The following is a 12,747-nucleotide window of genomic DNA, read 5'->3' on the forward strand; positions in this document are numbered from 1 at the left end:
ACAGGGGCCCTAAATATCTAAATATGTTCTAGTCTGCAAAATTAGAGGACTTTGAATTTGACACCGACCTAGCCAGCCATTTCCCAGAGACTTAGGAAGGTTGATGAAAGTACTTTTCCAAATAAATACAGAGTGGTTATATTACTGATATTACATGCATTTTTTAAAATTCTCATTTCCTGGGGTGCCTGGATTGCTCTTTCGGTTGGATGTCCGACTCTTCATTTCAGTTCAAGTCATGATCTCATGGGTTGCCTGCACTGGGCTCTACGCTCTGCTTGAGATTCACTCCCTCTCCTTCTGTTGCACCCTGTGGCCTCCCCGCGCCCCCCCCCCCCCGCATGTGTGTACCCCACCCAGTAAAATAAATAAAATTTTTGAAATTTGAATTTCATATCCTTCTTCATTCCTTTAGATATAAAGATCAGCTAAAACATTTTGAAATTGCTTTAAAATTTGGCTCCATTGAAGCTATAGACAATGTTGACCCAGGAGAGTCTTATACCATTATTCTACTTTTAATCCCTTAAGGATGTCTGTTATGTAGTAGCTTTGTAGCTTTGTTTTGTACTCAGGAACTGACTCACATGACCAAGAATAAATTCAATTCTTAGCAATAGAGAGTAAGTCAAGTCAATTTGTGTCTGTGCTGAAAGTGACTTAGATTTGGTACTCAGTTAATTTTAATTTATAAGTTCCTTTGAGTAAATAAAAATGTTCATTCATAATGGAAAAGATTCTGTAGAATAAAGGGAAAGAGGACTCAGGGAAGTGATTGTAAATCAAAATATTATTTTTTACTTTATTGAGAGCCTTTCATGAGGTCTGCAGAGTCAAAACTACTTTTGTGATAATACAATTTGCTTGTTGTGCTCCTATTCACAAGTCAAGTTTTCCAGAGATTACACAATATGTAATGATGTTGCCACACTGAAAGTTCTGGAATGTATGCTTTTTATATTCTTGTGTTTTTAAAAATTTTTGAGTTTTAATGTATAACATAGTACATAGCAATAGATTTAACCTACATTGTAAAAGCTCAATAATTTTTAAGAGTTGGAAGGAGTCTTGAGACCAAAAAGTTGGTGAGGCACTTTTTTGTAGCGTAGTTCGATCACATGTGTAGGCTTACTCCTTATCATCTTCTGTGTATTGTATGTTTTTGTCTGTTTTGTGTGGTTTTGGTATTTTTAGGAACCATAACCTATTCTCTATGCTCTCTCAGGGAATAGAATGTGTTTTAATTGGAGGTGACAATTCAGGAGGTTGGCTCTAAATAGTTCTTGCATAGAGGTAGAAAGCAGAAAGCTAGATATAGAAGACCAGACTTTCTTCTAATAGTACAGGCCAGAATGACTGTCTTATGGTCTGATGTGCTCTTATCACTGGAGGGGCTTAATAATAGATTGGACAACTGTTATTGAGAACATTCTAAAGCAGATTAATAGTATTCAGGTAGGGGACTGTACTAAAAGGGATATAATAATGCAAAGCCCCTTTACAAGACACTTAAAATCGTACAGTTTTGGAGCTGAAACCACTTAGGCTGCCTCTGAATTCTAACACTAACAAATAGAGTGGTATTCTTGTCGGTTGGTATTAGTTAAATTTTTTCCTGTTAAGTCTTTAGAAAAATTGAAATAAATTACAAAAATGGATCTTTCAATTTGTTAATTCTACTTATTTTATTTCTCCCATGTAAAATGTGGCATATTTAATCATCTTGCTTACCTTTTTTTTCTAATGTGTTTTATTTCAGTTGGTCGCATTATGTTTCAGCTCTTCTCAGACATATGTCCAAAAACATGCAAAAACTTCCTTTGCCTATGCTCAGGTAAATGAACTATTAAATTATTTCCAATGAGAAGTCATGGCTTATGGTTTTATCTTGCTTAACAGAATAGTTATTTTCAGTAAAAAGTGATTGACTGTAAAATGAGTTTAGCCTGTGAAAAAATACTATTTTCATTGATAGGAAATCAGGGAAGCATTTCTTAAAAGGATAGGGAGGACAAAAGAAATGGTCTCAAAAGTAAATAAGAAAGTACTACTGTGTGTAATAAAGTCCTCTCTAAACATTGTAGTTCATAAATTCTAAATTTCAGTGTTTTGAACAAATTTAGTTTTCTAGATTCACAAGAAATTTAGGATTAGAAGATAGGTAAAATATGATGCAGTTTTTTGTTATCTGTAATGGGATTTGTATTTTTTAAAAGTAGAAAAAAATAGGAAGAACATCTGTGATGTTATTTTAAAATAACAAGTTTTTTTAAATCCATGCTTTGATACACTTATATACATATATGATCTTTGCACCACCAACTCCTTGATTGCCCTCTTTTACCGGAGTGATAACCATTTCTGGTCCTTTTTTCTCCTGTGACATGTAGAGTCTGTGCCACACAATTTAACATTTATATGTTGCTTGATATGTTTTTTAGTTTCTGTGTATGTTACCTCGTTGCCCTATGTTTTGTATCTTGTACAGTGCTAGAAAACAGGGATTTCACGAAGGACTAATTGGATGCTTTTTTCCACAGAAAGATGTTTGTAGCTAAATTTCATTTCTTTCTTTTTTTTTTCCAGGAGAGAAAGGCCTTGGGAAAACAACTGGGAAGAAGTTATGTTACAAAGGTTCTACATTCCATCGTGTGGTTAAAAACTTTATGATTCAGGGTGGGGACTTCAGCGAAGGTAGAGCTAAAAGTTATGCTTTGAGTAACTCCATCAGTCAGTTTCTTAAGTGTATCATTCTATTAATTATGAATATTGTGTCGCATATTGTGTAAATATTAAGTGGTCAATGGATAGATGTTGGATGAATGAATGTTGTGAAAGAATGTGTGAAAAGCAAAATACTAAGCCGTTTTACTTTGATTTTTGGACCTTTTGTTGTTTTGTTTTTATGTACTTTTAATAATATTAGAAATACTTGGTCAGGTCTCTTAAAATGAATGCCAGGTACTTTTGGATTATTTTTATTCTTCCTGAATTTTGTTAGTGTGATTACTTTTTGAAATCAATGTGTTATAGAGATAATTCTTAGTAGTATATATTATAATAGGATTGGACTTTTTTTGAACTTCTATTTTCAAGGTAAAGTTATTGAGCATTTGTAGAATTTTTATTATTGCAATACAAGGTGTTAGCTTCTTTAGCAAATTGAAAGCATAAAAAATTATAAGTATTAATATATTTTTAATTTTCATCATAATTAATGTAGCTCTTTATTTGCAGGTAATGGAAAAGGCGGAGAATCAATTTATGGTGGATATTTTAAAGGTAAGGCTTAATATTTTATGGTCTTTTGTTTCAGTTCTGATATTAAAGCAAATTTGATCATGTACTTTTAATGAGGAGAGGTTTACTTATAGTTCACTTTTTGCATGAAACTAATGCTGCATGAAAATACTTTATTTGCATGAACTTTGGGATAAATTATATTATAATATGTAACTTAATTGACAAGATTAATTAAGGCTAACTTTATGGTTAAACATGACTTTCAGCATGGAGGTTAGGCAACTATATACATGAAAACTCCTATCTTCCTGCCTAAAACTGTCAACATATTCTTTTGTTTATAGAGAATGTGGTCTTTTGCAAAATGAAAAGGTAAGAGAACGAAGCTCAGTAACACAAACTCCAATTCTGTTCCCTTGCACCCTTCCTAATAAATTTATGGACAGCCTGGGTTAGGTTGTGGCTGGATTTCTCATAATTGCTTGAAGACTTGGAAAATTCTGTATATTATTTCATACATGCATCTGTATCTTTTTTCTTTTCCCAATGGGTTATTAGTTCTACATCAGGGAAAAAAATCTAGTTGTGTTTTTTTCCCCCTAAACCAAACAATTGCTTTGAATAAAAGTTGGTATTTCCTACTTTCTCAAAGGTTTGTATGTTTTCTTTTATATAATAGAACTATATGATTGTGTTTTATTCCAACAGTAGTAGTATTTGCATAAGTCTAACTATTGCACTTGCCCCAAAAAGCCTTAGAAAAGTCAGTTGCAGAGATTTTAATGGGATCCAATCTTACTAGATTTTAATGCCATGATAGCTTCAGTGTTATAATAGTCTTTTATATTTCTTTTGGGGGAAAATGGATTACTACTCTTTTTCAGAAGCCTGTTCCCAAGGTAATCATTTTTTAAAGTTTTCTATGTTTCTGTTTGTTCTAAAGAAAGATTTGTTTGTATGAATGTTATAAGGAAATTTAAATTAGTTTTGAAGGTATTTCTGCTGGAATTAAAATCATCTCTGAGTGATCTTTATAACAGTTTTTCCTTTGAACCAGTAGGAAGCAATTCATTAGCTGGTTCTATCAGCTTGTAGCAATTTGAAACTAATGTAAGCCACTTTAATGCGGTTCACTGTGGCAGATACTTGTGTATCTTAGAATTATATTTTGCCCTTTATGTTTTTGTTTTTATAGGACTTTCTTCATTAGATAATTTTTGATCCTATTCATTAGGAGTCTATATACTTGATTTAATTTAGGTACATCCTTACAACTTAATTTATGTAACTTTTTCTGTTTTGCTCTCATAGTCTAGCTTCAATACAATTAAATAATAAGTTTATCATATAGAAATTAAGCAGAGAAGATTATTAAACTTCTCCCATTTATATTACGTTAAGCAGGATAATTGGAGAGTTGAAGGAAATGAACTTTACTGTAGAGATTTTTAAAGATTTTTTTACTGGTTTTCCCTGAAAGTTTATAGTTTACATATCATTTAGCCAAAGTATGTTACTACTAAAAGTGACTATTCTAAGGCTGTTTGTATAAAGCATTAAATACATGTTCTTTCCTCAAGGCTTTAAGTAGTATTTTTGATCTTTTTACGCTTTTGTTACTTGATTAGTTAAAAATTTTTTTTCTAAATATTCAGACAAGTATCTGTACTGACCAGAAGAGGAATTTCATCCTTTACTTTCTATTTATTACTGTGACATTACACTTTAAAAGTGACTTATAATTGGAGACTGACGAATTTGTGTTTTCTTCAAACAGATGAAAACTTTATTCTCAAACATGACAGAGCGTTCCTTTTGTCAATGGCAAATCGAGGGAAACATACCAATGGTTCCCAGTTTTTCATGTGAGTAGGCATAATTCAGAGATGAGCTTTTCTTAAACAGAGAAGCGCTGTTCATGAGAAAGATGGTATAGTTAAACCAAGTTTAAATGGAAAAATACTGTCAAATTGGATTTTGTTATTAATCTCTAACGTTACAGAAACTTGGTAAGCTCTAACAACTGCCTCAGCATTCAGCATGTATCTTTTAAGATGGTACTTAAAAGATGTAACTTGAAGATGTACATTATTTTCAAAATATGTTGTCATCTTAGAAAAAGAATTTGGCTTTAACTTAACAAAATTTTGGTGCTCAGTTTACCAAAACTAGATTGGAACATAAACTATTGATCAGCATTTAAAAATGGACTAGGACTGGATGTGCCCTTGGCCTGGAGAAACCATTGTTTGGTTGCTTTTTCTCTTACTGTTGCTCTTCAATCTTATTTGAGAGAGATACCATTATTTTCTGATACTGTACAGAGATGAGTGATATTGCTGTTGCATCAGCATTGTAAAAAAACCTTAATCTTTGAGACATTTATGCATAACTGAATTAACCCAATATTGCTGTCATTTCCACCAAAATTTATGAGATTAGTACTCAGGAAGCTTCAGAATGCTAAATTTGCTTTTTTTTTTTAAAGAAAACAAAAACCAAACACCTTTTCATGTATATTCATGCACAACCACAACTTTATTTCTCATCTGAAAGACTTTTGGCATACTTTTAGTTACATTCTTATCTAAAGCAACTCTAAAACCTATTTTTATTATAATCCCAGGATATAAAATAGGAAATATAATTGGCTAGCATGAAGTTTAATCCTTTTGATTGGAGGTAAATCTCTATAGTTGTGCTGTATATGTTGGAGAAATATTTTACTCATAGTTTGCCAGAAAAAATTTTTGTCATCTTTCTGAATGGACAAGTATGAATGGCGCTTCCCTGTCTTTAAAGGAGTAAATTATTCATGTAAAGTAAATCTCACAATTTAAATTTGTCTGCAGAATAGATTTTCAACATGATCTTATAAAGTTCAGATAAGGGGCATTCTGTTCCTAAGAATGTCCTAAAAATGGAAAGCTGATGGAAGATGACAGTGCTTGGAGCTGTGCAGAAATAAAGGAAGACCGAAAACATTTGTTCCTCGATCATATTTTGATCCCATAGAGCAGTAGTTATTAATACTTCTCTACTAGAGTATTTTTCTTTCCTTTACCTTCTTAAGGGCCAAAAATATTAGTGGGAAATATTTTGAAAAACATCTTTTATAGTAATTTAATATAAAATTATATACTCTTTGATAGAGGTTTCCCATTTCCATTTTTAAGCTTATCTGAACTGTGAACATATAAACTAATGAAATTCATTGGTCAAGAAGCTACCATCTGAGGGCTCTAAAGTTTCTTTTAGATTTCCTTTTTTATATTAGTACATTAAAATTTATCAGGCAGCAGCCGCTTCTTCCCATTGTTACATACCAATTAGCTTGTTTAATTAAATGTTACAAGTAAAAACTGGTGCAGGTACATACATTAATTAATATCTAGTATATGAGGTTCTCCCTTCAAAAAATTTTGTTTCTATATTATTTAGTACTTGATTGTCTTTTGTAGGAATGCTTAGTAGCAAACAAAATTAAGGCCATTGCTGTTTCTACATAGTTAATTTTATATTGCACTGTTATTTTTGACAAGGAATGCCGAATGAAAATTTTAACACTGTGAATTCAGATTAAAATTTTTAAGCTTCTTTTTATAATTAACTGTAGATGGCACTAAAATCACTGTGAACTTGTGTTGAGAGAAAATGTTCTACTTTTAGTTTGAAATTTACTTCTGGAAATGAGTTTGCAGTTAAAAGCAATCTTGGAAGTAATTTAGTGTTTTTTGTACATAAAAGAAATCCTTATTATTTTTTTTTTTTAAGAAATTTTTGTGGCATGTGCTTTTTTATGCTGGCTGAAAGTACCAGTTCCCTACGAAATAAAACTTAAAATCCACCTTTCTAAACAAAACACTTCCTTGCTTTTATAGAAAGGGAAAATGGAGATGATGGCCCATAAAAAGAAAAGTCTTTGAAAATCTCTGTCTTGCAAGCCCAAATCCTTTTGGAGTTGGAAGTAGTGAAAAAGTAAAATGTACTGTCTTCAGGTTGTATCTATGATCACAGATAAACACTCTAAAAGCCGGGGCCGCAAGAGTTGGTGGTGGCAGAGCCATCTGTTGGCTTCCCGAGGGTGGCTGCAGTGCTTTTTCCCTCTCACCACAGCTCTTCCTTGAGCACCTCAAACAGCTCTTCTGCATTCCAAACAGGAAAGGGTAGTTTGCCAAGAACTGCCTTTATAGTTCCAGTTTTATAGGCTTAATAAAGACTTGTAATACTTCCTTGCAAAATTGTATTTGTAGTTTATATTCTAAATCTACTACTTTGTAATTCCTAAGGAGTGAATTTGGTGTTATTAGTGTATTTGCAAAATATTTCTCAAAGATTCTTGTGCTTTGTGCAGTAACTATTGTCTTCATTACTGACGCATTTAAAACCTCCCCTTCATAAGGCATACATCATTTCTATTAAACATAATTATGCATATATTGCTTTCTTTGGAAAAATTATGTATATGATAATCAGATTTTCTTCTATAAAGCTATTTGTGATTTTTGCAGTAACTGCTTATATCTACTACTGTATTAGTCATAATTTTGGTTTGGGGGTCCTACCTAAGTAGAAGAAAACTGATTCTTCTGAAATAGTACTGCTCAAAAAACGTGGAAGAAGTGATAGATGGTACTGTCCCCATGAATCACTGAGGAAATAATGGTTCATGTTAAGGTATTTTTGAAGGAATTCAAAGATCTGGAACCGAAGGAGTAACTAGGTTAACTCAGTATTTAGTCATTTTGTTCTTTTTATTATTTATTTGTTGAAGCCAAACACTAGGACTAGGAAGAAACCATAATAAAAGCTATAGAATTATAAAGTCTTAGTGGAAAAGGATTTCAAGATCATGTAGTCCAGCCTTTTCCTTGCAGAAGTAATGCTAAGGTAAAAAGGGAAACATTTTTCTTTTCCTTTGGCTGTTAGTCTTAATTCTGCTCTAATTTTCATTGTTTTTTATGTGCGTTCATCAAAAAGATAAAAAAGGTATTGCATGAAGTAGTCATTAAAAAGATTAATTAGGTGGTTTATAGCTTTGTATTAAATAACTATGCTCCTGGGTTATTTTAGAGCCACTATTCTAGCTATCAGGAGACCTTGGTTCTTGCTTTATTAGCTAATTATCTTGAGTTAGTTTTGTCTTTCCTTTTCGGCTTGTGAAGTATCTACCCCATTCTCAAAGATAAACATTTTAGCATGAAAACGTGGACATAAAAGGAAGAAAGTGTTTTGTAGGTTGATCCTAAGTTTCTGGATATGTGGAATGATTTGTGTGCAAACATCTTCTTGTCTAAAAGAAAATAGTTGTAACTGCCTAATTTCCATCAGTCTGAAAGATACAACAAAGAAGCTTCAGGCTCATTTCCCTAAATTAGGCAGCAGTCTTTGTCAGCTGGACATAGAAACATTGGCATGGTGATTACACTTGTTTCCCTTCCCTTAGTCTGTGCGACCTTCTGTACAACCATGAAATAGAAAGACCTGCAGAGCTTTGGGGAACAGTCTCTGTCGTTGGCCACCGTCAGTGGTCATAATTAAAAAATTTAAGAAGACAAGATAATGTGGAAAAGTCCAAATTTTAAACACAAGTGTTATCAGGTATAAATAGACCTATGGGACTAAAATAGATGTTCCGATATATGTTCTAACCAGACTTGCAAATGGCTGCTCACCTGAGTGGGAGAGAAGTGCTGATTGTTTCAGAGCAGAGCAAGGGGAGTTGAACAGTGGTTTGGTGTTAAGGGATTTATAGAGCTAGGTTAGGATTTGGGGTAGCAAAAGTAAATTTGGGCAGAAATTCTTTTTCTCTCCACATATTCATGAGTCTGTATGAAAAGAAATGCTAGTAAGTGTTCATAACCTGGAAAATTCCTAGTTTTTCTTTCTTTTTTGGGGGTAGTATCTTTATGTGTAAATTGCAAGATTTTTCAAATCAGCGAAAAATGTTGATGAAACTTAACCAGGTTCTGAATATCAAGTGTCCTCTGTAACATCCAGTCTTACTTAGTGTTTATGTGACCTATGTATTAACAACCTGGAAGGAATTATGTATCTAGTAGTGTTTGATGTGTATAATGTTAACATTAGTGCTGAATTTTTTAAAGCTCTCTATTTGGTTATTTTTGGAACACAGGAGAGCTCTGTAACATGGCTTGGTTAGTTTCCATGGCCCTTACACAAGCTGTGTTACTCTGTATAATTTGGTGCCTCTTCCATGATGGTGTGGTAGTTTCAGGAGTTGAAAGAAAAAAATTGCTTGCTGTTCAAGGCTAGTTTAGACAAATAGGTTATCTTTATAAGTTCATACTACTTTACACCTGGAATCACTTTTTTTTTTACAACATTCATTGAAAACACATTATTTGAAACATGTTCTTTTTGACAGTAATTCATGTAGCAGTGCCTTTATAAGGAATTAAAGCTTGTTTTTAAATATGTCAAGATTTAATATGTCCAAAACCTTTTTAAACAATTTTGTATGTATACAAAATATATATAATATAATATATAATAAGGATTTTGGTCTGAGTATAATAGATGTGTTTAAAGTTTAAAAAGTTGATTAGACTATATTTTTTGAAAAAACTTTTTTGTACAATGGGGAAAATTAGGAAAAACAATTATCACAGCCAAAATTTGATAGCATACTTTTATACTTTCATCTCTCTTGCCTTCTTATCCTTTGAGAAGATCCTTAAAATCCTTGTTAAGCTGCTTTTTTGTTTTACTATTATTTTGGAAGACTTTAACAACTCAGAGGTTGTTAAGGCAGTGAACAGAAACTATAGTCCAAACTCTACTCATTTATTCTTGATAGTGGTCCGTTGTGTGTGCTGAAAAAAGATTCCAAATGTAGAAATATGAAGGATTTTTAACTATTTTAAGTGAATTACTAAAAGAAGAAGAAAAGTTCCCTGAAATTTTGTTTTGAATTCTCTTAATTCTTTTCATTGAAATTTTTGCTTTCTACTGGTAGTAACTGCTCCTGGGCATTCAGATTTTTTATATCCATTTATGTACTCAGGATACATTATTCTCTTTTTGAGAAAGATGTTGGTTGACTTAGCTAGTTTGTAGGATTTGCAAAGCGAAATATAATGTTTGGTTACTCACACTCTAGTGTTAAAATATTAAGGCTCCGAACAGATGCCCACTTTCAGCACAGTGTTTTTCTTAGGCATAGTTCATCTCTACATGCATATCCTATGTGAAAGAAAATTTAGAGCCCTCCATTTTAAAAAAGCTTTCTTGCTTTGCATAAAACTTGCAAATATTTAATTTCAAAGTTATATTGATATTAAAACATAGATTCAGTCTTGTCTTAAAAGTGTATTACAATTTATTTCTTGCCATTTTTGTGTAAAATTTACAGAAAGAGTGTTACACCGTGCGCTCCAAAGGTAATGTCTTATTACTCTAAGGCTCTCTTTTTCTTTCTTTGCCTTTATCTCTTTAATCCTGTTGTTATGTGCATTGAACCATTTTAAGAAAAACTTTCTGCTTGATTTATGGCAGCAATACATGTAAAACAAGTGTGTTTTATTGTTCGTGGTTAATCCTGGGAAGTATATTTTAATTTCAGTGGCTTGTTTCCACCACATTTCCACACCTCTTCTGGGGGAGGGTGGGGAAGAGGGTGTATTGTATATAATGGTTTAGATTTCATTTCAGTACAGAACTGTTAATTTCTATATAAGGCCAAAAGCTTCTTTGATAATGGACAATAATGTAGATTGTTTTTTTGGAGTAATAGTGAAACTTCTCAATTTCTAGGATTTACAAAGTTTAAATGAATCCTTATACATATATTTTTAAAGTACGTTCAAGAGGTGGAGAAAACTGGAAAATTAGTGTCTAAGTGACAGGAAAAAAATGGAAATATGAAAATATTGAAAGCTTTTATAATTATAAGTGTTCTTTGTGGTTCTTTCTCTAGGTATGTTTTCATGAGCATGTGTAAACTTACATATTTATGATAGTCTCTGGCCTTCAGGTCTGAATTTATTGAACATGTATCATCAACTGCATGGGTCTTTAACAACTGTATAGTTTTGAAAGATTAGTACAATTAAGAGCTGGTGGGATGAGATCTCTTTGTCCGGTTGAGTAGGATTGAATAGCTTGGACCGAGTATATAATTTCTCCCTGCCCATTTGGCAGTGTCCTCTGTTTATCCATGTCTGGTGTTAGCTTAGTGCCAGTATGCCTGCTTTACACTGTTATTTCTACTCCTGGAATGTAGGCTGAGAACCCCAAGGGGCTTCTTTGTTAAGATACTTTCAGTATTAACATGTAGTCTAATGCAATTTAAGTATAAATTTGTATTTCTGCATCCTGAATTGTGGATGCAAGTGATGGGCTTAATTATTCACACCAGTTTAGGCATAGCAGGCCAGCTGAAATTTGTTCCTGAAATAATGTTCTTGTCTTCATTTTCTTCACGATTGCAGTCAAGGACCAAGTTTTTTTGTCTTCAGTTTTCACTTGAATTTAAAACAAAATTGGAATCTGTCATAGGGTAGCAATTCCATCCTCAAATTGAGTCTCAAATAGTTTATTGCTACCTCACTGTAGTTAGCTAGAGTGTTTTCATCTCACCATTTGTTCCAAAGGTTTGCTGTAAGGTGGTTTTTACAGGACTCCTATTAGCCAGTGTGGCAAATTGAATTGGGTTCTCTGTGTTTTAGAAAAATCTGTAGGCTTTTCCCCAAAAGATCTGAGAGTTGTGAGAGAAAAGATCAAGGAGTATACCTAATTAATAAACCACTCCTTGTTTTCACTGCTACATATTTGAAATTGATCCCTTAAAGTTGTAGAACATTTTTACCTTTACAGATTTTACCTCTTACATCTTTCATGCAGTGGAATCACTGTCTAGCATATGTACTAATTTCTTCCTATCATAAGCGTGCTTTGGTAAAGTTTTACTTATATGGGAAGCACATTTCCATCTTCAAAAGTTCTTATCCAAAGTAGTTTCTGGATGCTGGTTTAATTATTTAAACATTAGTTCCTCACCTGCTTGCTAGATTTTCTTCTTTTTCTTTCTTTCTTTCTTTCTTTCTTTCTTCTTTCTTTCTTTTTTTTTTTTTTTTTTAACTTACTATTATAATAGCTTGAGTTTTGACTTCTTCAGTCTTCTAACGGGAATTTGAGACTTTGTGGTTTTAAAACTCAAGATTGCTTTTAAAATTCTGGAACTTCTTAAATTGACAATTTTTCAAATTCTGTAGTACTTTTACAGAACTGAATATTCTTAATGTAAGTATAAATGCCACCATTCTTTGTAGAATAATGATTTTTAACGTTGTCAAGGTGAAAATTGTGTTTGGTTGACTTACATGTCTTAGAATTGCCTTAAAATGAATATAAAAATTGATATGGGAGCTTCTAGTACAATTGACTGCTTTACATGGCCTGATATCCAGTGTCCTTCTCAAAATCTTATATTTCTCATTCCTATAAACTAAAATATTTGCAGTATATACTTCTGAGTCTAGT

General features: G+C 32.5%; 1 protein-coding gene across 9 annotated transcripts in view; it reads left to right on the forward strand.

Annotated features, from left to right (window-relative positions):
• The window catches only part of NKTR (natural killer cell triggering receptor), a 52,323-nt gene that overhangs the window by 18,498 nt on the left and 21,078 nt on the right, over window positions 1-12,747 (forward strand). For 7 of the 9 annotated variants that reach the window (XM_049099835.1, XM_025461142.3, XM_049099840.1 and 4 more), the window contains exons 3-6: window positions 1,760-1,834; window positions 2,587-2,694; window positions 3,238-3,282; window positions 5,021-5,108. In XM_049099835.1, coding sequence (XP_048955792.1) covers window positions 1,760-1,834; window positions 2,587-2,694; window positions 3,238-3,282; window positions 5,021-5,108 — 316 coding nt within the window. Of the gene's footprint in view, window positions 1-1,759; window positions 1,835-2,586; window positions 2,695-3,237; window positions 3,283-3,587; window positions 3,616-5,020; window positions 5,109-10,618; window positions 10,647-12,747 lie in introns of those variants that run through there. The other 2 variants (XM_049099842.1, XM_049099839.1) reach the window with 2 other exon arrangements.

This window comes from Canis lupus, chromosome 23 (genome assembly GCF_003254725.2).
Source record: "Canis lupus dingo isolate Sandy chromosome 23, ASM325472v2, whole genome shotgun sequence".
NCBI classification, from domain to species: Eukaryota; Metazoa; Chordata; class Mammalia; order Carnivora; family Canidae; genus Canis; species Canis lupus.